At 36.4% G+C, this 24,236-nt stretch overlaps 2 protein-coding genes across 3 annotated transcripts; one reads left to right on the top strand and one right to left on the bottom strand.

Annotated features, from left to right (window-relative positions):
* The first annotated feature begins 634 nt into the window (after positions 1-634).
* MS3_00001231 (uncharacterized protein) lies at positions 635-3,491 on the top strand. Its single transcript, XM_051208712.1, has one exon. The coding sequence runs from the start codon at positions 817-819 to the stop codon at positions 1,411-1,413; it is 597 nt and encodes a 198-aa protein (XP_051072070.1). The 5' UTR covers positions 635-816; the 3' UTR covers positions 1,414-3,491.
* A 5,862-nt stretch (positions 3,492-9,353) lies between these two features.
* CCT2_1 (T-complex protein 1 subunit beta) lies at positions 9,354-23,828 on the bottom strand. 2 transcript variants are annotated; one of them, XM_051211946.1, is made up of 9 exons: positions 23,554-23,828; positions 21,851-21,919; positions 21,649-21,820; positions 21,529-21,605; positions 15,453-15,722; positions 15,099-15,376; positions 14,279-14,453; positions 12,794-13,175; positions 9,354-12,627 (listed from the first exon to the last, which is right to left on the bottom strand). In XM_051211946.1, exons 1-9 carry the CDS (start codon positions 23,710-23,712, stop codon positions 12,461-12,463), a joined length of 1,749 nt encoding a protein of 582 aa, XP_051072068.1. In that variant the 5' UTR covers positions 23,713-23,828; the 3' UTR covers positions 9,354-12,460. The 2 variants fall into 2 exon arrangements, with proteins under 2 accessions (XP_051072068.1, XP_051072069.1); XM_051211947.1 differs by having other exon boundaries at positions 9,440-12,627; positions 21,649-21,919; positions 23,554-23,598.
* Between the last annotated feature and the right edge of the window lie 408 nt (positions 23,829-24,236).

Below are 24,236 nucleotides of genomic sequence, written 5' to 3'. Positions count from 1 at the left end.
TATTATTTAAAAAACAATACATAATTTCGAGTACGAAAATAGGTGAGGGTGGGATTTCTTAACTAAATAGATGGGGTATGCATAAGAACATTAAGCGTAGATGGTAAGACCTTTAACTGGTTAACCTACTAAATCTAATATAGTTGGATGTCTATCAAATGATTTATTATCAGTCACTTTTACCGTTGCAATGTTTCAGAAAGCAATGGCTATTTACAATCTAAAACTAAAGTTATGCAAATAAAAAGTTTTCTGGATTCATATATTTACAACAGATCAAAGTTAATCATGTTTCGTTCTTAGAGAGTATTTACAACAATATCCTCATTCTTTAAATATGTATTATTACATCTTATTGTTTTTACGAATATTTTGCCAACTCTAATTCATTGTTATCATTTATACTGTATGCCTTGATTCTTAACCATGAGATAAATTTGGCTCATCAACACACCATGAATTCCAGAAAGTGTGTATTTCTTCGATTACAATTTTCTAAAACTCTCGATCCCAACACATTATCTTCATATTATTACAAACAAACAATTTATTTTAGAGTGATCTAAGTTGTGAGTCTTGGAATTATGCCCTGAGAACATTAAGATCTTATTTATTCACTTGCGACTGTTACCCCTCATAGACGAGCGTAGGCCGCCTATCAGTATTCTCCATCCAACTCTGTGCTGGACAATCCTTTCAAGTTCCTTCTAGTTGCTACATATCCTTTTGATGTCTGCTTCCAACACCCGACGTAGTGTGTTCTTCAGTCTTCCTCTTTTCAGTTTCCCTTCAGGATCCTAAGTTAGCGCTTGCCTCATGACGCAGTTTGGTTTCTTCAATGTGTGTCCTATCCACTTCCAACATCCTTTCCTAATTTCCTATTCATCGAGAAGTTGGTCTGTTCTCTCTCGCAGTAGGCTGTTGCTGATGGTTTCCGGTCAACAGATACTGAGTATCTGGTATAGACAACTGTTTATAAATACTTGTACCTTTTTGCTGATGGTTGTGGTAGTTCTCCAAATTACAGCTACAAACAGTAGGACTGTCTTGACGTTCGTACTAAAGATTCTCACTGTGGTATTGGTTGACAGTTGTTTTGAGTTCCATATGTTCTTCAATTGTGAGAATGTTGTCCTCGCTATGCCAATCTTTACCTTTACGTCTGCATCAGATCCTCCTTGTTCATCGATGATGCTACCCAGATACGTGAAAGTTTCCATCACTTCCAAAGCTTCTCCACTAAATGTGATTGCATTGGTATTATCTGTTTTGTATTTGAGGATCTTGGTTTTTCCGTTGTGTAGGTTTAGACATACTAATGCAGAGGCTACTGCTATAATGACTGCCTTGACCTGCATTTGTTTGTCTTTATGGGATAGAAGGATCAGTTCATCCAGTCAACTACCAGAATAAAAAGAAATGCAGAGAATAAGCAGACTTGTCGGACTCCAGTCCTCACTCGGAATGCGTCTGTCAACTGTCCTTCATGCACGACTCTGCAGAGTAGTCTGTCGTATGAATCCCGGATGATGTTGACGACCTTCGCAGGTAGACCATAGTGTTCTATAACCATGGGAGTTGGTGTATAGCGGTGAGTTCCATTCAACTGCTTGTTCAACAATCAGCCTTAGTGTCAGTACACAACAGATACTTACGGAATTCAGCCTGTTAATCTCGAAGTTGAGAGTCTACTGAATCTTTCATCCCGTTCAGCAACACCCTGTTGAAAACCTTTCCTGGTGTTGAAAATAATGTGATGTCTTTGCTTAGACCTCGTTTCTTTGCCATCTTGATGAAGTGTCCTTCTTTCCAGTCCGTCGGTGACACTTTTTCTTCCTCCCAAATCCTTCTGAATGGAACATGGAGCATGGTTGCAATTACTCCCATGTCTGACTCCAGTGCTTCAGCTGGTATGTTGTCAGGTCCTACTGCTTTCTCACTCTTGATTTGTCCGATGGCCATCTTGATTTCTTCGATCGTTGATGGAGTCACATCTATAGGAAGGTCTGTATGTGCTGCTTCGATGTCCGGTGAATTCAATGTAGCTGGCCTATTCAAAAGTTCTTCAAAGTGTTCTACACACCTGATCCTCTGTTCTCGAATCGCATTGATTGGTTTACCTTCTTTGTTCTTCGCCGATCACTCTGCCTTACCATATTTCCCTGTCAGGTTCTTCGTTATCATATATTTGTTTCATATTTCCTTCTGAAGTAGCTATTTATGCTATCGTTACAAGGTCTTTGACGCATTTCTGCTTGTCAGATCTAATGCTCTTCTTCACTTGCTTGTTTACTCTTATGTATTCAACTTGTGCCTTCAGTTTCTCTGTTCTCCTTCGACTGTTGTTAATTGCTGTCATCTTGTTCCTCCTTTCGTGAATCTTTTCCTTGTTTTCGATGGAGATTCATTTATTATGATGACACTTCTTGCGGTCCAGCTCCTCTTGACACCTTGAAGTTAACGCTTCTTCGATCCTTTTGCTATTCTCCTCCATAGTAGTTTCTTCTTCGAGTAGATCGTGTAAGTCCTGGAACACAGTGAGCGCTGTTTTGAATTGGTCGAGTTTGTCGATAGGCTGTATTGAACCGTTGTGTTGTTGTTTCTCCAGTTGTCCAGTGCTTCTTTATCTTTAGTTTCTTCTTGACAACCACTAGACGGTGATACGAAGCTATGTCATCTCCTCTCTTGGTCCTCATCTCTTCCACTGACCTTCTGAACTTTTCAGTGATACAGATATGATCGATCTGGTTCCGTGTAGTGTGACCCAGTGAGACCCATGTAACTATGTGTATGTGTTTGTGGGGGAAATAGTGCCACCGATAACCATTTTGTTGAATGCGCATAGATTTCCAAATCTCTCGCCATTCTCATTCCTTTCTCCTAGTCAGTTCATATTGTCCCACGATATCTTCATACCCAGTGTTGTCTATTCTGACTTTGGCGTTTAGGTCTCTCATCAGAATAGTCATGTCCTTTCCTGGTCACTTTCCTACAGTCGAATACAGCCTCATATAAAACTGGTCTCCATCGTCCTCGCTGATGTCATTGGATAAAATTCACTGTGGTTCCCTCCTTCTTTGTCTCGAAAGATGTTTTAATGGTTCTTGATCCATGAGACTCCCACCCTATAAGTGCTTTACGTGGTTCTTTGGACAACATCAGAGCACCTCGCTGAGTGTGCAGAGCATTTTCTTCTTTGTGACCAGAGTACAGAAGCATCTCTCCGGAATCTATCCTTTTCTGTCCAACTTATGTCCAATGGGTTTCACTTATTCCGCGCACCTCCAAGTCGTACCTCATTTTCGTAGCTATTTGCCTGATCCTCCCGGTCTGCCACATTGTCCGAACATTCCACGTACATATATTAATTTTTCTGGTTGTTAGAAGGGTTGCTGACCCCATTCCCAACCATCCTACTTCACCCGGGCTAGGGACTAGCAGCAACCGTAGAATAGATACAGGGGGAGTTAACGGAGATTTCGCTGAGTTAAAAAATTAGATATACAATATTCCGATCATAATTAGTATTTTATATTTTTAGTACTCATTCATATTCTTTACTAGTTGAAAAGTATATGACTCTAATCAATTTCTGTTAACGAAACGATTAAATCTTATCTGACTACTTTCACATAGGGATCTGTTTAATTTATAGTATATAGATGATTTTACTGTCACTCCCACAGTGTGAACTCAGTATAGTATGAACTTGAAAAATTCATACTCATTTGAAAGGTGCTACCTCGTGGTGATGTCATATAGTTGTGCTTTTACTTATCAAAGTGAAAAACAAATTAACTACTTGCGGAAGAATTCAAACTGTTAGTCTTTCGATTATCAATTGAAAGAGCTAACCAATCAATCAACATTAGCTTAAGAATGTATTAATTAAACTGCATTAAATAATCGATCAACCGTTAGTTGTTAAAGATGTGAGAAAAGGGGCACAATTCATGTTCATTAAGAAAAGTCCTTTTAAAAACGTCATTCATATTGTAAATGGATTCTTTTCTAGTCTGACAATAATATTGGTAAATCTCATATCATATCAATAACAATTACATTATGTATATATTCACATGCCAAATTAAAACATGTATTTAATTAAGGAAGAAACAAATTATTTTTTTAAAAAGCCGTTCATATGTATGGGAACAAAAATTTGCCGAGGTAAAATGTAGAATTCTATACAAATAATACGCCTTGAAAACAACAACTCCCCCATTATAAAAGCATGATTAACATCATAATTATCTCAGTAGGGGATAAACCATTAGTATTATTATTATTATCATAATTGAACTAAGTTTATTATTGAAGGTGTAGAATTTCTTATCATGTTAGATGATCGCTTTCAATATCAAGTTAACGAATACGCACACACACACATACATTTATAATGAAGCATATATTTTGTTTTAGGTATGTTTATTTACTAAACAACTGTTTTAAAAAAAATAATAAATGGTAATATAACTGTATTACATACCAGTGTTACAATCGTTTTTAATATTATGTATATTACAGACATAATCTTCATTTTATTCAGTCACAAAATGTTCAAACTAACCTCTTTTTACTTTTATATTCATAACTAACCACTTCAATAAGATATGAGAATAAAACTTGATACAATCTGGTATTTGTTCTTTGTTCTTTCAGTCAAATAAAACATCTTTGTCTATATTTAACTGTTTAAGAAAAATATCAGATGGGTTTTGTGGATATTATAGTAATTTCAATAGTTAAGATCATGAGTCAGTTGAAGTTAGACCACCATGGAACACCTGTAAGCACTAGAAGGCCGTTTCGTCCTATTGTGGGACTCCTCAGCAGTGCACATCCACGACCTCACCCCCTACGAGATTTGAACCCAAGACCTACTGGTTTCGCGCGTCAGCACTTAACCACTAGACCACTGAGCCATCATCTAACGGTGTTAATGTCTAATTTCAACTAATCCACGAAATTGAGCGACACATCCACCATTGTCTTCAGTGAACTACTATCTCACATCTATTTCTGTAAAAAGAAAATGTATATATAGCATCAGCATTAGTACATCAATCTATATTGTGAAGTACATGATAAATATAAGCATATTGTTTTATACATTTCATTCAATTATTCAGGTAACTATCAATCAAACAATCTTCCATTTCTTTCTTTCTGTTTGTCATTTCTGTTTTAAACAAGAAAAAAAAACATTTTGAATTATCTGTTAAACTAATAATAATAATTACGTTCTCCTTGTAATATGAAGTTGAATAGTTCCAGTATGTAATTCATAATGAGAGATTTTTATTTCAGAAATTAATGAAAATTAAATAGTTTTAGTCAATAGAATGAACACAAAGTAAATTAAATGTAGTAAAAAGTTATTCAGAAATTTGAAAAAAAGAGAGACACTCCAAGCCAAGTAAAAGTATTAATAATGAAATGAAACTGGAAACTATAACAATTAAACTATTTATTACTTCAAGAATATCAATCATTACCTTAGTGATAATTGACTTTTAGTATAATCTAATTTTAATATTAGACTAACTGATTAGTGAACATTAACTAAGAATGTTCTGTTGTGTATGTGTAAATGATCTGAATGATTTTTGTTCTTAAATGATAATTATGATCAAACTGTTTAATCAGTGATGTTGATAATTTTGGTGTAAATTCATTACATATTTCAGTCTACTTATAAATTAGATGTGAAGTGTTGGTTGCTATGTTAAGCCCATATAGCTTATTCTAGCTTGTGAATAAACCAATTTATCCATTCTTATTGAGTCATGTTTTGATCTTGTTAATTATTCACGTATCAACCCTAACTGTTTTCATATGAACATATATGTGTGTATATCTTATCATACTCATCACATGCCTGTAGCTTATTTTTGTGTGACTAGAAATATAGATTCACGCTTGATTGAATCAAGTTGGCTCACACGCCTCCACCGCGCGTCATTTCGCTTCGTTTCTCTGATTGTCTATCCAGATCAATGAGTGTACAAAATATATGGATTCAAAAATCCATTCTTGTTTTTGGCTTATTTAATTCCGTTATTCACTAATGCGATTTAAGTCGATAATAATATATGACAATAGTCAAGGTGTGTATTTCGACAGCAAACATTCAAAAACGATTATACGTCCGATCAAACCGGAGTCAGATCCCGGGCCACAAAAAATGTCAACGAGAAAGGAATCAAGATCTAAAACTTCTCTTAAACCTCCTATAATACTGTAATGTTTTCTTTTTTAACTCAATCGTAAACCTCATAAACAAAGCTTAGTAGATATTTGTAATAAATTATAACTTTTATAATGTAAATGAAATCTAAGAATAAATCAAACTAGTATTTTTACAAACTATTGTGTTTGTTATTTAGGTAGCTTAGAGGAATAAAATGTTTAAGAGATGAATTCATGTGTATGATTTCACCATGTATACGTTAGCATAGGTAAACTGAGTATAATAATAAACTTAATTCAATGGATGTTTTTCATCTAGTATTTTCCATTATGATTTATTTTATGAAGAATCCGTTAACTATTTAATTAAGATGGTTCACAAAAGTGAGTTCTACAAACGCCCATTATTCTACCTGGCAAACTTTTATTCATCTGTAATCAAACTTATTATATGGTCTGAACAATTCGAAATGAAATCAGAAACAGTAAACAACCCAGAAATTACAGTAATGCCCCAAAACAATACCCGGTACTATAATGTGTTTAATTACTTTTCTTAATATTTGACATTAATAAGCGCTAAATTATGAAGTGGATTCATTCATCTTAGTATTTTCGACATCGCCAAACTTTATAATTTAAATACCGTTTGTGAAAATCTACTGGGCCCCAAAATAACACGGTATGGCCGAGATTGGGGAGTCTGCTCTCCCTCTCGAAATGCTCTCACATGACCACATATATATAGTCTCAGCCAGGGAAGTCCTACTCACTGCCTTCTCGTGGCGAGGGTGTTGTTTACGAAAAGGAGAGGACGAAAAGCGAATGTTTGGCGCTTTAACCGGGTTCGTGGACACGGGAGTCCATCTAGGGGAGTTGGAAAACCCTGATTCCAAACCAATGGTGCACATGGTCTCCAGTATCCTGAAGGAATAAATGGCGTATGAACCAATTGTTGGTCACCGGCTTCCATGGGACTGCATCTCCTTACGATGCTCCACTGCCTAGTGGGTCAGACCTTCAGGTCGAAGGTTCCGGGTGTGGCCCCCTAAGAAAACCACCTGTTTCGGTTTGGGCACCCGGGCAGTATCACAGCCTTCACACATATCAAATGAGATTTGTGTGGCGCATATGTATTTGGTGCCTCCTTGTACCAATATCTATGTGTTAAAATAAATCTGGAGTATAATTCACCTTATTGAATCATACAAATCTAAACAAAGCCTTAAAAAGTTTATAACATAATAGGCTGGAAGGATATGTCAGTTGCCATTAAAAGATGAAATAAAATGTCGAAACCCATTAAAATAATTTAATCAGTAAAAATAACAATAATAATTAGTCATTTAAGATAGTTTTCATAGGTAAATATCCCCTGAAAAATCAAAAAGTAGTGTATAGTTGTTTTGTAACTTAAGTCAAGTACAATACATACACATCAGTTCACATTTAACAAGGATAAGAACCTTCACTGTAGACCCGACACCATTCAATAACCGATTTAGAATCTAGTAGCTTAATTTTAATAACTTTAGTCAGTTCGAGGCTATCATTCAAAATATCAATGAAATGGAACCATAGAATAGCAATATAAAGGAAAGTTTTATAGCAGTTTTAATGTTAACGATATTGAAGTATATAATCTCCCCACAATATCAGTGGTAGTTTAGAATATAATTGCTGGTGTGACAAATGTAAAAGCAGTATCAGGAAAGAGAAAATTCAGAATGTATCATGAATAAATGAATCACTTTCGAGAATAGATAATAATAATAATAAAAGCTTTACAAATCCTGAAGATTTTGCAGATATTAATTATAGTGGCTTTGAGTAGCGAAGGTCAAATATCACAACCTCGAATTCTACAAATAGTAACAGGATAAACATCCTGTAGAGTATTTTTGAACTATTTAGCAACTAATCGAAGGAAGAATTCAACCAATATGCAGAAAATTTTCACACCATAATAGTTGAATTGGTCTAAACGAGGCTGTTGTTTAAAAATGCTGAAAAATGTCCATATATCGAAGTATAGGATTAAAACTGATTCCCGAAGACCAAGTTGAATAAAGACTGTTAGATTATTTAAACTGATGTGTCGAGATTCTAAGAATCCATGTTGTAAATAGGTAGCAAGCTTTTCCACCAATAAAACAATCGGACATTTTGACACAAACCATTTTCTTTGTAATCCTACATATAACTGAAGTGATAAAAACGTACCCATAAATGTGTAGGGTAGTCTTTTCACCAGTTTGTTATCTATGTTTACACCTAATGTTTACATCTGTCAACTTGTTTACTGTTATGGCTGATCGTCAATAATTGTTATTGGAATCGCTTACTACTTATATTTGTTAAACAAGGAACCACTACAATTCCCACGACGCGAAGTAAAAACATCAAGACTGGTACAAGTGAAGATTTACTAAACCCAAAACCCACTGACGACCGTAGTCGGACACATACTCAATTTATATTGACTGAACATCCACTTTGATTATTAGTTAGAATGCAATCACATATATAAAAAATACCCCAAGTTATAACAAATCACGTACTGTATATCCTGCTGAACATAGCTCAACTTAATTTAATGTAAGAATATCGTATCTTGAATAAACAACACACTCAAATCAAATGTTATACTGAATGAAATATTGCCGACGCCAACATTAATTAAAAAAGAACTAGTCATATTAATCACAACAAAGAAATCTATGCTTTTACATAAATACTCTCTGTTACATGGGATATCAAGGGTACTATCGTCCTTTACAAGCGTTATTGTAAATTAACTGCTTCCATATACTCTAGTGGGAACCCCATCTTGGTATGGTGTTCGACTTAAACAGAACCATGTAAACTTGGCGATGACAGACTGGGACTAATAACTAATGTCTGTAAGAGTTGTATAAACTGGGTAAATAGAGGGAACACTAGTCAGATAGCGTCATATGCTACAATAATAGATTTCGTGACATTTTTTCACTAAGAAAATATTATTTTCACAGAGGGTTCTGAAGTTGTTGTATCCTTCAAACATACGAATCAAAATGAATTACGGTCTGCTGATACTGTATATGAAATTGAAAATCCTGTTGAATATCTTCTGACATATCATAACTCACTTCTGTTTACTACCCACTTCCGACACAATCATCGACTATATACTACCTGGAATCGTCCCACTGAAATAGTCCTAAAGACAATCAGCTACTAATAATTTAATTGTATACTGGATTACCACTTCTCTAGCGAATTCCAAACTTTTTATAAGTTTTGGTGTTCGACAAAACTCTCAGTACACATCCGGGTAGGCACTATGGTTAAATAACATCATTAAAGAAGCCATTAAATATACCTTTGTATGTACTTTTATATGTATACAGACCGTTGCAACTCATTTATTTTTTCTGCCCAATAGTGTTAGAACATGTTAAATCCGTGTATAAAACCCTCTTTTTTATCATGGCTTTTTAAGGAAAAGATAAGTTCTAAGTTGATGCACTGTACTTTTATGCCTCAATAAAGAGCGTCTCTACCAATAAGTAGGGTGGTGAGTTATTGAAATACACCTGTCAGTGCAAACAAACTCACACAAAAAGACAATAACACATAACTTGAGATTTACTGATCGACTGACTAACTGATTACGAAATAATATACTCTTATAGATTGAATTAAATGAATTTTGTTATGGCATGAAGTAAAATGTGCCAAATAGATATACTACTCATAAAACGTAAGTAGCGTAACTGGTAGTACACATCCGAGTTCGTAGTCGACGATAAACTGGTTGAGCAAAGCTGGAGTTGAATTAAAACTAAGAATTACTTAAATGATCGCTTTTCTTTTAATTAACTGCGAAATTCCTCAATATTTCTTTGACTACATAAGATTGACCTAATAGATAAGTCCTATCAGGAAATGATTTAAATCCAAACTCTTCAAATCATCCTAAATTTAGATGTGGTTTTTGGAGGTTGGATTTTAAGATGGTACACTTCATTGGTTGGCTTTAGTCATCCAGCGTAATTTGAATAGGATTACGACACGGGAGATTCTGGAAAATTCGTGAAACTTCTCATCTGTCGTGGTTAGAAGACTGAATAGATCTTGAACATTAGAAACGTATCGCCCTCTTGAGTGCTGTTATCACTTACCAGTTGCTCCCATTGAATTATTAATTTGGAAATCAATTGACCACCAACGACTGATGTTGATTAGTGAGCCACTGAAAACCAGGGAGGTTGTTACCACATCTTAGTTTGAAATCATTGCCAGCACGCAATAATGACCGCAACTACTTGTTACATAAAGCACCACTTAACAAACGAACCACTCGTAACTTAAAAATGTATGGACTACTGGATTATCTTATCTAAAATCCTGAACTGACGTTTCCGTCACCTATAGTGTGGACACATCCTAGCTTAATATAATGACAATTGACCTAAAGCATCTTCACCTCTTGAATATAAATCACAGTACAGGTATTTTTAGGCAGAAGAGAAAACTCTTGAGAACACAAACTTTAACCATCAAGGTCATGATGCGGTCAATAAGACTATTAATCAATAAAGTCAGTGTATTTAAAGCACATAACGCTAACAATCACCAGCGCTAACGTAATGCATCCCATTCCTACTTGTCATCGACATTCCCAAGTACCATCTTAGTATTACCTGCTGCGTGACACTACGAATCACCGAAATAATCGAGTGAATATAATTGAACTTATTGCATCCTAAATTTTCAACAACACAATACTGTGAAGCGTTTTTAGCCACTAATCAAAAGGAGTAACTCACCATATATTTAAGAAATTCACTTTAACAAGAGTAAGAAAATAGGATATAATCATGAGTTTCAAATGATTATTGACAGTACCATCACATAACTACAAACTTGATCAAACCGGGAAATGAACTACCTAACATAGTTTTTGAACGTAAACGTTCATCACTAAATTCATTATGAGCCGTCAAGCATCGTAAAGAATTTTATTCTATTAACGAGAACATTCAGTGAAACTTTTTTTCAGTAATCAGAAAACGATAGTGAAATGATTATTGAGTTCAAATACTCTCTATTTACATAACATTTGGTGGATGTCTAGAAAATAGATGCTTTATGTCTTTAGAATTCAGTTTTCCGAAATTTAATACCTATTCTTGTTCATCAAGGGAAGACAGACTAAAAGTTATGTTTTGGGAAATTATGGGACATTCTAGAAGTTTATACTTTGCTAGTATTTACGACTCCTTTAAAAACAACTTTCCCCTCCATGTGAATACGATCCCGATTTCATAAACACTTACATCACAAAACTGGGTGGTTACGAAGCTGATGTTTATTATTACTGCAAAATATTAGTATTTCTCAATGGTGTAGACAGTAGAGATAAAACAAACTTCAGTTTGCCGATATCTCAATGTGAAAGATCGCCGTCTCAATAAATTAGCCCTTTACGTTTATAAGGAATCTTCCTGACCTATATTTACAAGCAAAAACAGTAGCTAGTAACCAGATCATTAATTACAACTCAATGGGGGTTTAAATACATTCTCGCTGTAAATAAAACCACGGTGATTACTTTATTTAAATACAAACATTCGTACAAAGAGGCACCACGAATATATGCACCACAATTCGTCATTCGATTTGTGTGAGGGCTGGAATATTGCATGGGCGTTCAAGCCACAGTGATTAGCTTGAATACAACGTGGTTTAAATACTAAATCTGACTAACTAATTGAATATACTAACCTGACACCTGTACATAATGTAAAGCAACAACATCCCAACTATTCAAACTGTCATTAAACAAAATGACATCAGTGTTTCGAAATCAACTATTTTGAAAGCCTCCGAATACAAGTAGTGTTATCACGCAATTACATAGTATAGAAATTATTGACTGCCTCAAGAATACCACATATTCATCCATGTGAAATTTTAAGTTTGGATTTCCATAATTTTATTAATTCTCATCTTAGATACATTCACATCCATATTATTATAGCACAACAATGATCTTAAATTCACGATTCGTAGGACATACTAAATTATTAAATTAGTTTTCCAATGCACTGATCAGATTAAACAAACGAACCCTTAGAAAACATTCCGAAAAAGGTAAATAATAGTAACATTTCTAAATGAAAGAAATAAAATTCAATATACAAACAACTTATATTTCATGATTCCAACTGATGAATTTATTGTTTACTTCACAAACAATTGGTGATAAAGCTAATTTTGTTTAATGCCTTCGAGGAGCTCGACGACGAGGAGCAGCTTTAATGATGTCATCTACACGTATTATCATTTCCGCAGCTTCTGCAGCTGATGTCACCAAATGATGCTTTACGTCATATGATTCAATAATCCCGAGTTCATTCATATCGGCAATTACTCCGTTGTTCATATCTAAAAACAAGCAGAAGATAAATGAAAAACTAACCTCACAAATACTCGTTAATAAAGTTAACCGTAATATGATTCAATAATTATCAATAAAGGCATTAGTTTAATGAAATTCTTGATAACAAAATGTTATCCTACATTTAAGTAAGACGCACTTCATAATCCTTACCCAAACCCATGGATTTTTCACCATTTGCATGAGAAGCACGTAACTGAGAGATCAAGTCTGCGCTATCATAACCACCATTATCTGCTATTATAGAAGGCAAGCGTCTCAAAGCTCGACCGAAGGACTCCATAGCTAAAGATATTTTTCCTGGTGTTTTAGCAGCACCCTGTGCTACTGCTTCAGCCATCCACATCTCCATAGCTCCACCACCACAAACTGTCCGGGGATTTTTTACTGTGAGAGCCAAAACACATAAAGCGTCATGAAGAGAGCGTTCTGCTTCTGCCAGGATACTTTTTGTAGCACCCCTCAAGACAATCGTGCAAGCCTCACCCATAGCAACACCGCTGAATCGAAGTAACTTGTCTTCACCAATTGTAACCTGAGAGAATGATGAATAATTAGAGTCAACGTTAAAAATAAATAAAGTAATAAAGGCGTATGCAGCTATAAAATATTTTCAGAAAAGCTTTGACGTTAAACAATTATTAAATAAAACTAACTAAGGAAATCGATAGTCATTATGAGTCTTTACAAGTACAGATATATTTAAACATTTTATTGAAAAATAGCATTTCGAGTTCAATCCCAGTTACTAAGCTGATACTATACTACAAATATGTGAAGCTATGGATGAATGGATTAGGCTGAGTTGTCAGTTACTGAGTCATATACTGGAATATCTGTCTAACTATGAAGTTGCTGCTAGATTGATTGAACAGAGTCACCGAACATCAGTGACTTGAAGATCAGATCTCCAAACATACAGCAAAACTGCTCTCACCGAAGAGTTGTAGACCATATATTTTACAGCAAGACTAATATTACGATGGAACAAAAAGTGCCTATGATTGGTACAAATCCATTTGACTTTCACCCCACGCAGATTGATCTCATCAGTAACGCCACTGGCAGAATCCATAGTTATTTGAATCTTCATTATTGGAAATTAATTGACTTGAATTTAACCTTCAGAACATCTTAGCGCGCCAAATTCAATAATTAATATATGTAACCTGTAAAAATTTTCCATTGAAACGTCAGAGGATGGTTTACATGGAAAGTGACATACATTACAGATGCCCATTCACTTATACAACACAAAACTAAGGTCCTGAAATGTACTAAATATATAGATAGTGTGAAGGTACCTACATCTCAATGAACAATTACAAAGCATCGTATCTATCTTGGAAGGCTCAGTTAAAACTGCTGTAATACAATAAGGATTTTTCATCGTATACATCAAGTCAAAAACGCCAAATGAGAAAGGTCTATAAAATGTTAAGCTGGTATTTTTTTAAAAATTTGAAATTCAGGCAGTCAAAAAGGTTTTATTACCAAGTAGGGGCGTTACGTTCATCCAGTGCTACATTACAGAGGAAGAAACGTTAAGATAACTCACATACTCAGTAGGGCAAACAAGTTATTTAATTTAGATTATGATGGAGGTTCTAAAACAACAATGATTAAAAGTTTACGTACTTCTTCTATCAAATCACAATGTCCTAATTTTGTAGTCTCCGGAGAGTCGAATGTGGAAACGATTTCTCCACCAGTAACTAGAGCCAACCTTTCCACACCTTCGAAATCTGCATGCTCAATTGCCATAATACCAGCATCAGCAAACAACTGCTCGGGGTAGTTATATATTAACTGCCTGAAAATAAGATTACAAGTTCACATTTTGCGATATATATATATATATATATATATATATATATATATATATATATATATATATAGCATACTCGTTGACATTAAACCAATTCAGGTATTGGGACTTTTACAAGTGGAAGTAACAGTATACAATATACGAAGCTTATAATAATCATAATGAATAAGAAGACATGTAATGGACTTTTTCATGTAATTAAAAAAGATAGTGTAAAAAAAGTAGCAAAGGCGGATTGGCTTTAATGTAAGAAGTTGATAACAGCCAAGTTGGATACTTAGGAAAACAGAAATGAATGACTATAAAAACATTGGATTTAGAATACAGCAAAATAGCTCTACTAATAATAAGCTAGCACTATGCAATGTCCAGTTGAATATAGGAATTATCTTGGTTTCAGATATTTATTTTGGTTAACTTGAGGATTTAAATATCAGACTAAATCACTTTAGATGTCCTAAGTAAGGGAGTCCATAGCAATGTGCGCTCGACCTGAAGGAGTTTGAACCCGTGAGTGAAGCGAATTTTTTAATACATCTTATATCAACTACTTTCTTAGTTAATGTAAGCTTGTGGTGAAAACAACATCCTGGTACATGAAAACACCTAGAGGTGGAAATTTCAATTTACCTATTAATAAATACTGAACAGTTATGCTTTAAAATTTTGTCGACTTTGTCTTTCATTTTTTGCTTTTCGGCTAGTTCTAATTCAGCCACCTTTGAAATAGCATCTACTTGGATCTTGCTTCCAAATACTTTAATTTTATCTGCATCCATAGGAGTGTTGGCGATCAGTATTTTGGCGTTTTCCACTCTTTTAGGTTGGTTTACACCAGGTCGTTTATCCAGAAGAAAGCCTTCATCCAAATAAGAATCAGTCATGGTTCCACCCAGCTTCTGAATAATCTGTAAATCAAATAGTCTAGTTAGTCTCATGAGTGAGTGGCATCTGTTAAACATGATAGGAACTTTAAATCCTTACTTGAATAGCATCAAGATTTCCACTACCTTTGAGACGAAGAACAGCATCTACCGCTAAATTTGCAAAGTGTTCTTTATGTTGTGTCAGGAGCTTGGAACTCAAAGTTGTACGTGCAATACTTAACAGACGGTTACGGAACTCAGCATCTGATTGGTTTGATAACTGATGTGCAGCCGAATCAAGAGCCGCTAAGGCCAGTTTAGTAGCCTCACGCCAACCTTGTACAATAGTTTGAGGATGAAGCTTAGCAGCAATTAGTTGTTCACCTTCCTAAATAATAACAATGAAAATAAAGCATCGCAATTAAAGCTAAATTCATGAAATTACTAACACCTGTTAATGATACTTATCAAGACCCCAAATATAAACTGCTACTACAGTATTTAGTTTTACTACACGAGTTATGATCTCTATATTTAACTGTACTGGTGTTTCCAACTCTTACAGTTTAAAACTTATCGTCTTGCTTACACAGTTATCTGCTAAGTGAATATGTTCCAATGCCCACCTTATTCCGAAAATGGGAAACTGGAGATTGAAAACACTTTCCATTTTCGACTAAGAAATACATATTAATACTCAGAAATTTCTTCGGCAAGACTATTGTTTAGAGTGATGGGTGGTGCTAGGCTTAAGCCTTAAGAGGAATACCATAACGAGACGTATACATATTCAGCAGTTATGTTCAAAGTGATATAAAAAGGAAACTATAAACTTCACTGTTAGCTACTATAAATGCTACACAGATCCTATTACAAACTAAGTTGTAAATTGAAAATGAACCCAAGAAGGTAAAGATCATGAAGATGATACATATGGTCTATAGATTATATAAAGGAAAAAAATCCTGAACATATCTCTTCATTAACGCAAAAGACAAAATAAGACTTCAGAAATGACTAAATTTGAATCATATCTGATTTTACTAATAACCCAACTATATGATCTCAAAGACAGTTGTGAAGCACCAACAAATAGTTAACTACTTTATTTGCCTTGGACGTCTTATCAGCCCTGATGGGCTAGTATTTGACAATATTTCAGCAGATTCAGAAAGCACAGTTGGGTCAAGCCAACTTGCATCTTTTATCGCGTAGGCGAGATGTCCGCCTGTGAAACAAAAGTCGAATATATTATGCAGCAGTTCACACTGTATTACTCTACGGCTGCGAAACAGTCTACGAAAGCTGATGTGTGGGATGCAGATTATTTATAACAGCTGTTTCCGAAGTGTTGCTTGTAACGCCGAAGTTTTGTCAAAAATGACAAGCCAGTTGGTGAGGCTTTGAATCTTCATCAAGTGGGTTTATTGGAATATGTTACATATGCCAAACCACTGATTATTTCGATGTGAAATGTCAGCTGATGTAGGTGTTAATCTGTCAGCAACAACGTAGAACTTCGTACGTACGTAGATCAGTTCGAGTTGCCACACCACATTAGCACAGAGATGCAGTTGTCGATTCAAATTCCATAGTGGTAGAGGTAATAAAAGTATAAGCAGTAATCGGAAAGATTACGGTTTGAAGATGTTATTCAAGGAGTATAATACAGTGAAATAAATTTGGAAAGATAAAAAGGGACACGAAGAATTAAGATTAGAATTTGGAAGAACACAACAAGTGGATGCACCTGCGCCACTGCAAACGATTTTGAGCCATGTCATTCAGGGCCTCCAACCATCGGTTGCTATCGTATCGCGGATCACAACCAGGTAGTAGCCTACACCTGCCAACATGGTTCAATCCACTTGTCAGTGAATTCATGGATTTGTGCCATGTTTTGGACTGGCCGTCCCTAGCTTTCTTCCAACTTACTACTACACCATAAAACATCGCACGTCGGGGCAGTCGGTGGTTGGACATACGTAACACATATCGCAGCCATCTCAACTGGTGAAGTGTCACAAATCCATCAAATGATTTGCCATCCTCACCTAGTACCCATTTCCTAACAACTGCATTACCTACTCAGTGGTCCCAGGATATACGAGCAATGTTTCGAAGACACGTACGGTTGAAAACTAGTAACCAACGAATATCATCTACTCTTACCGGCCATGTTTCACTGCCATAAAGTAGGACGGAACGAACTGCTGCACAGTAAATCCATCCTCTGGTTGGTTAACCTACGCAATAAATGACGCAAGTTGGTAAAACCCAGTCGAGCCTTCTGTATCCGTGCTGAGATTCCGTCACACACCAAACCACAAGGGCTGACGAGACTTCCAAGGCAAGTGAAGCGGTCGACACGCTCAATTACTTCACTCACTATAATTAGTTCAAGTGCCAATGCCACCCAATCCTGAAGCAACATTTTGCATTTCGAGGGGGAGAATCGCATCCCAAACATGTTTGCACTGTTGCTTAGAGTGGTCAGAAGACTCTGCATTTTGTCAGCGTCTTCACTAAATAGAACTATGTCATCGGTATGTTCCAAGTCAACGAGTGAATCTCCTGGTAGAAGTTCAACCCCTGGAAATTTAGATGAGGAGAGTGTTATCTCTAAAAGTACGTCGACCACAAAGTTGAACAAGAATGGGGAGAGTGGACAGCCCTGACGAACACCACTTGAGGTAATCAATTCTGATGACAGTTCGCCATAAGCTCTCACTCGACCATTTGTGTTCGAGTAGAGAGCCTTTACAAGGTTAATGTACTTCTTTGGTACTCCTTTCAGTGGCAAACACTGCCATAGAACCTCAAGATCGACAGAGTCAAATGCCTCCTTAAGGTGCAGAAACACTACGATTGTGGGGCGTCTGAATGTGTCTATATTCTAGGACCTAAAGTAGTGTGAATATCTGGTCTATACAACCACGTCCAGGTCGGAAACCAGCTCGGTTTTTTCTAGTCTGCTCTTCACGAGCCTTAGTTAGGCGTCAAAGTATTATTGGAGCTAATATTTTAGACACTATATCAGTCAAACTGATTCCTCTGTGATTGTCACAAGAAGACTTTTGTCCTTTCTTATAGACCGGCACAATCAGTGATTGAGACCAGTCAGATGGGATTACGTCCAGTTCCCAAATTCTACCTAAGACCTCAGTTAATCTCACTGCTAATACTGAACTACCATCCTTAAAAATCTCAGGAGTAAACCTGTCAGGGCCTGCTGCACTCCCTCGCTTCAGATTTCCTATGGCTTTTTCACCTTCGTAAAGAGACGGAGGACCTACATTAACTTGCCATTCAGGTTGACTGGGGATCGTGGGAAACCGAAGTGTGGCTGAATGCCAGTTGAACTGGTCCCCAAAGTGTTATTTTATTAATACTATTTCAACACATAAATATTGGTACAAGAGGGCACCAAATATATATGCGCCACACCATATTTGTGTGTGTGTGTGATACTGCCTGAGTGCCCAGACAGAAACAGGTGGTTTTCTTAGGGGACCACACCCGAAGCGTTTGACCTAAAGGTCTGATCCACAAGGCAGTGGAGCATCGTAAGGAGATGCAGTCCCATGGTAGCCGGTGACCAACGATTGGTTCATACGCCATTTGTTCCTTCAGGATACTGGAGACCATGTGCACTATTGGTTTGGAATCCGGTTAAAGCGTCCTCTCATTTTCGTAAACAACACCCCTGCCACAAAAAGGCAGCGAGTAGGACTTCCCTGGCAGAGGCTGTATACGCGTGGCCGTGTGAGAGCATTTCGAGAGGGAGGGAGGGCCCACCCCACTCTCGGCCATACCAGGGCATTTGGGGGCGTCCCCAAAGTGTTCCGCCCATCGACCCAATCTCCTGGATTGAGAATGTATAATATGTCCATCTTCCTCTGAGATTGTTTTGCTAACAGTCGTGTTCCTAATACCGGTTTCCTTAACAAGTCAACAGTTGTCTGCTATTACCTATTGCCGCTGCCTTTTCTATCTCTCTTGCTTTCGCTACCCACCACTGTTCACGGTCATTGCGTAGACTTCTTGTCAGCTTGTGCTTAAGCTGACTCCGCTCTTCGTTATGATAAGAGCCAGATGCAATGAGTTTTCGCGCATCTATCAGTGCGGTAGGTGCTGATGAGATCCAGTGTTTCTCCCCAACCTTATGGTTTACCGCACTAGCAGATATCACTGCTGTTTTCACAGTTTTTCGGATATCATTCCATGCTGCCTCGGGGTGGGCATCACATACATGGCTGCCTAACTGTTTTTCTAGTTGTCCCTGAAATATAATCTTAGCCTGACCATCATTAAGTAGGGCCCAAGGAGGTTTCCTTGCAGCGTTTTTCCTACGTCCAGTAAGATGCAGGCAAATACGCGCTCGCACCAGGACATAATCTGAATCTAAGCATGTGCTTAGAATGAGCGACAGTCTTCTATCGAGCCCCTCCATCGGTGGCTGATAGCGACGTTGAGATGGATTTGGGGGCTCGCCATGTCAATAGATGTTTTCCCTCATGCTTAAGGTTAGTATTTGCAAGAGACAGGCGGTTATCTGAGCATAACTGCAACATACGGCCACCATTACCTGTTCTTTGAGCTACGATACCACAATATTAACCCCGGTGTCTTTCCTTTTTGCTTAGTTTACCTATTTGAGCATTAGGTGTAGGTACCAGTCCATTAGTCGTATTTAAGGATGCAAACTACCCCGTTGGGATCCAAACAATAACTGCAATCAGTACTTGGAGAAATTGGGTGGAAGGCTTAAACTTGTTCGCTCTTGAGATGTATGCTTTTAGTCACCCTAAAGATCCTGAAGTTCTAATATTAATTTATACGTACCTTCATTGTATTCAGTCCTCATTATCGCTCAGAATATATTATTCCGACCCATCTGCTATAAATGTTGATTTCATTGGATCATGTTAATTTGGTACGGTGACCAGAGCCTACTCATATTTGTGTCAGGTTATATGTTCATCATGATTAACTGACTGAACCACACATTATTCTGTCACCGGATTATTTAATGGATCAATGGGTTTAGTGCGACCAATCTTTAATGTGGGAGTTGTTTACAGATAATACCTACAGTATAGTGATATCTAGTGTCTAACGATAAGATTAGGCGTGCAACTGTAAATAAACATGAGAACAAGGTTAAGATTGTGACTTTTTATAAACTTAGATAAATAGAACAGATGTTACGCACACCCAGATGCCACCCACTTGGACATGCAATGTTGGCTGGAAGAAAGCTAAAAGCCGAAATAAGACCTGATCTCAGTAACTGTTGGCCAAGGTTATGCCGTGAAATATAGACTACCTATTTGAAGCAATATTCCTTACCGATTATTTATACCTTCTATGGTATGGCCGGAAATCGGTTTGCGTATTAAATGTATTTATTTTCTACTGTTTTCTAGATTTTGAGATTTAATACTTCATACTTATTACTCTACGAAAGTTCACCTAGTATCCTGTATCATGAGTTATATCACCACAGTTAACAATACTGTTATTTCGAATTCTTAGTATGTATCTTGTTAATCTAATATCACTGTCCTGTGGTGTAGCAACTTGGGTTAGTATACTTGTATTACGTCCTATGTTGATTATTTCTGCCTGATATATCAAGGATGAGTTCTCGAAATTTATGGAAATAATTATCACGCGCCACAAAAACAGGCATATAAAGGCTTATTACATTTTTCACATTTGACAACGTTTTCGTCGACTGAATTTTCGGGTATTGATCTCCTACCAGAAGGTCCACTTAACGACTTAGAATACGCAGATGATATAGTCCTGTTTAGTGAAGCCGCTGATAAAATGTAGTCTTTTGGTAGCACTAAGCAACAATGCCAGAATGTTTGAGATACGCTTCTCCCCCTCTAAATGCAAGTTGTTGCTTCAGGAGTGGTAATTTGGACCAATGCATAAATGTGCCTGGTCCTACGATGTAGCTGACTGATTTAGACAACCTCAGCACATAGTCATCAACAGATTATCATTAGGTATTAGATAACATAACTAAGGTATAATTTGACTGAAAAATTAAGATCGCAGGGCAAGGGAAGTTAAAGAGCAGTTGTTCAACTAATTTACACCGAGAGCTACCAAATGATTCCAAATATACGTATAAGACTACAGTCATCAGCATTAATAAGTGATCAATAGTAACAACTTACACGCAATAATTCTGCGGCTAGAACAGTTACTGAAGTTGTGCCATCACCAACCTCATCATCTTGAACTTTACTCATTTCTAAATTGCCATAAATATTAGACAGAATTAGGATTAAACATACCAACAAGGATCTTAGCTGCAGGATTATCTACCCCGATTGACTTCAGAATAGTAGCACCATCATTTGTCACTTCGACAGTTTCTCCGGATGAGAGGAGGATTTTGTCCATTCCTTTAGGACCCAAAGTAGTCTTAACAAGATCACCGATAGCAATGGCTCCAATGAAGGAAGACTAAAATAAAGATTCTAAAGTGAAACTTACAAGTCGGGCGGTTTCTGCCTTTTCTTCATCGGCACCAGCGCTTAGAATTGAAATTGGTTGCAGTGAAAGCTAATTAAAATGAAGAGAATAAGCAACCAGATTACAGACAGACAATAATAATCTGTTGGACACTTCGACATACTTAAATGAGTCACCAATCAAACTTGAAAGACACTAGAACTCAGTATGCACGTCAAATTAAGCGTAGGACCAGATGAAAATACTTTTCATTCAATTCAAGAAGTTATATCTATAGCCTTTTTCATGAAGTCTTGCTTTGAGTCAAAATGAACTTCTATAGTGTGAACTACAACTTAGAATTGCTAGAGTACACCTAACTTCCAAAAGTAGAAGAACCACATTCGAATAGTACAAAAGCGTTTAGTAAGGAGAAGCATTTCCAGAAAATGATGGTATACAACCTACTGAAGCTCTTTAATTTCCATCGAATGCTTGGAGAATTCGCTTACTGAAAGAAATGTCCATAACTTTCCGGATTATGAATAAAATATTAGCTCACGTCACAGCTTTTATATTAATTATGGTGTACAAGCTCCAAGACGTCCGACCACTCCTTACTACTTTTGCTAATACAGGTATATTTTGAAATTTATCTCGACATGAGGTAGTTTGTTGTTCTGTATAACTTTAAAATAAATTTGTGTAATAAGTCACTAAAAAAGCACAAATCCCATAAACGTTAAAATCTTAGGCCAGTTTCATCACATAACAAGTTTAATTACAAACAAGTAGGGAATACCTACCCCCACTATTATATAGTTTTTTTTGCCTCGGTAAGCTTAAAAGCCAATGGTGTGAAAATCACAAAAATACGGACAGTGACACAAAAGACCACAAGCCTTGAGTCACATAGCATTACCATTGAAGTAACTACTTCTATAAATTTGACTTTCTTGTTGTGCTAATGAGGTGTAGCAACTTGGATCGATGTATATATGTGCCTGATCCTAAGTTGTAGATGACTGAAACAAATGACCCTTGGCTTGGTATATTTTTTGACCTAAATACGTTAGTACTTAATGGTATAATTGAACATGACGGGGATTTATGAGGTTAATCCCCAACTTCCTAGAATTGCTGACCCGCAGATGTGAGTCTCCTCGAAAATATCAGTTGATGGTGCTACTTATCGGAAACATTTTTAAACTAACAAACGCGTGTTGCAGAAACATTTGAATATATTTCCGTTCGATATTTCCAAACTAAGGACTTCCCATTGAATGTTCTCCCAAAGCAATGGATAAGGGGAACCCAAGCGTCTGATCCTGGATACTTCTTGAAATCCTCAGACGGTCTTATGCAAGTACTGTCGATGATCTCGCATAAATCCTGGATCTCCTAGAGAGGGACCTGCGGACGAGATGCTTCATTAAATAAACTTGAAGAGACGAACTGGTGACTGGAAGACACGAGTGCCGTGAGAAAAACAAGAAAATTTAGTTTTATAGTCCAGATTTTTCTCCCACTATGTCTCCTCTTTCGCCTTTAACCTGAAGAATCTAACCGAAAAATTTGCAGTCAGTTCAGTTTTCATAGTCTGGTTTCATAATATATAGTAAACTGGTCTTCTGGGAAAGTTTATTACGAATTCAAAATGGATCTAACTGCTTTAAAAAATTAACGGAAAACTCGCAAATGTAAACCAAAACTTAAGCATTAAAGAGAAAAACACGATAACCAACCATGATCCACTTAGATTGTATCGTTGCACGCTGATAGTTGACAACAAACACAAGAAAGCTCCTTTCAACCGTCAATAATTTCGTTGTACTCTTTATAAATATAGAAACAAATTCATGAGACGACACATTCGTCCTAAGTGCTGATAAAATGATTAACATGTCCTTATTTTTGATGACGTTATATAGTTTTGGCAATAGTTCACCACTCGATTTTGTTTACTCATGACATAGTTAAGCTCTTATAAACACCATTATAATAATCAACTCTATTTCACCCAACACAGCTTATTTTTAAGGTGTGAAACCTCCAAAGTTGTTTGAGGAGTAACATCCAAATGTAAAGATTATTCTATGCACTAGTTGAGGGTCTAATGATTATGTCTGCTAAGATCTTAATAAAGCTACTCTTTAAACTCTGAAGGTAGTCGTAGACGCAGAAAATATGGGTCAAAAGTAATTTTGGTTATTTAGTTTCCTAGGTTGGAATAGTGAGCTTACAACGCAACTAATACATCAGTGTACTGAATGCTCTGTTCGTTTTATCACACACTGTCATTTCGGTAATGCTTTGTAGCTAACTTGAAAGTCACAAAGTGATTAACCATCTCTATCAGTCTATTCATTAGTACTTACCTTTGTGAAGCCACTGAAATATTACTTTATTTTAGCCTAATTATCTATCA

Source organism: Schistosoma haematobium, chromosome ZW (genome assembly GCF_000699445.3).
Source record: "Schistosoma haematobium chromosome ZW, whole genome shotgun sequence".
Taxonomy (NCBI): domain Eukaryota; kingdom Metazoa; phylum Platyhelminthes; class Trematoda; order Strigeidida; family Schistosomatidae; genus Schistosoma; species Schistosoma haematobium.
This window is presented reverse-complemented; position numbering and strand designations above follow the sequence as displayed.

Bases quoted from the DNA above. Each gene is read 5' to 3' on its own strand.
- MS3_00001231 (XM_051208712.1), top strand. From the start codon at position 817: ATGACGCAGTTTGGTTTCTTCAATGTGTGTCCTATCCACTTCCAACAT.
- CCT2_1 (XM_051211946.1), bottom strand. From the start codon at position 23,712: ATGTTAATCATTTTATCAGCACTTAGGACGAATGTGTCGTCTCATGAA. The intron at 15,723-21,528 runs GTAAGTTGTTAC...GTTATTATTTAG, and splicing joins TAGCCGCAGAATTATTGCGT to GAAGGTGAACAACTAATTGC. The intron at 13,176-14,278 runs GTACGTAAACTT...TCATTCTCTCAG, and splicing joins ATTGTGATTTGATAGAAGAA to GTTACAATTGGTGAAGACAA.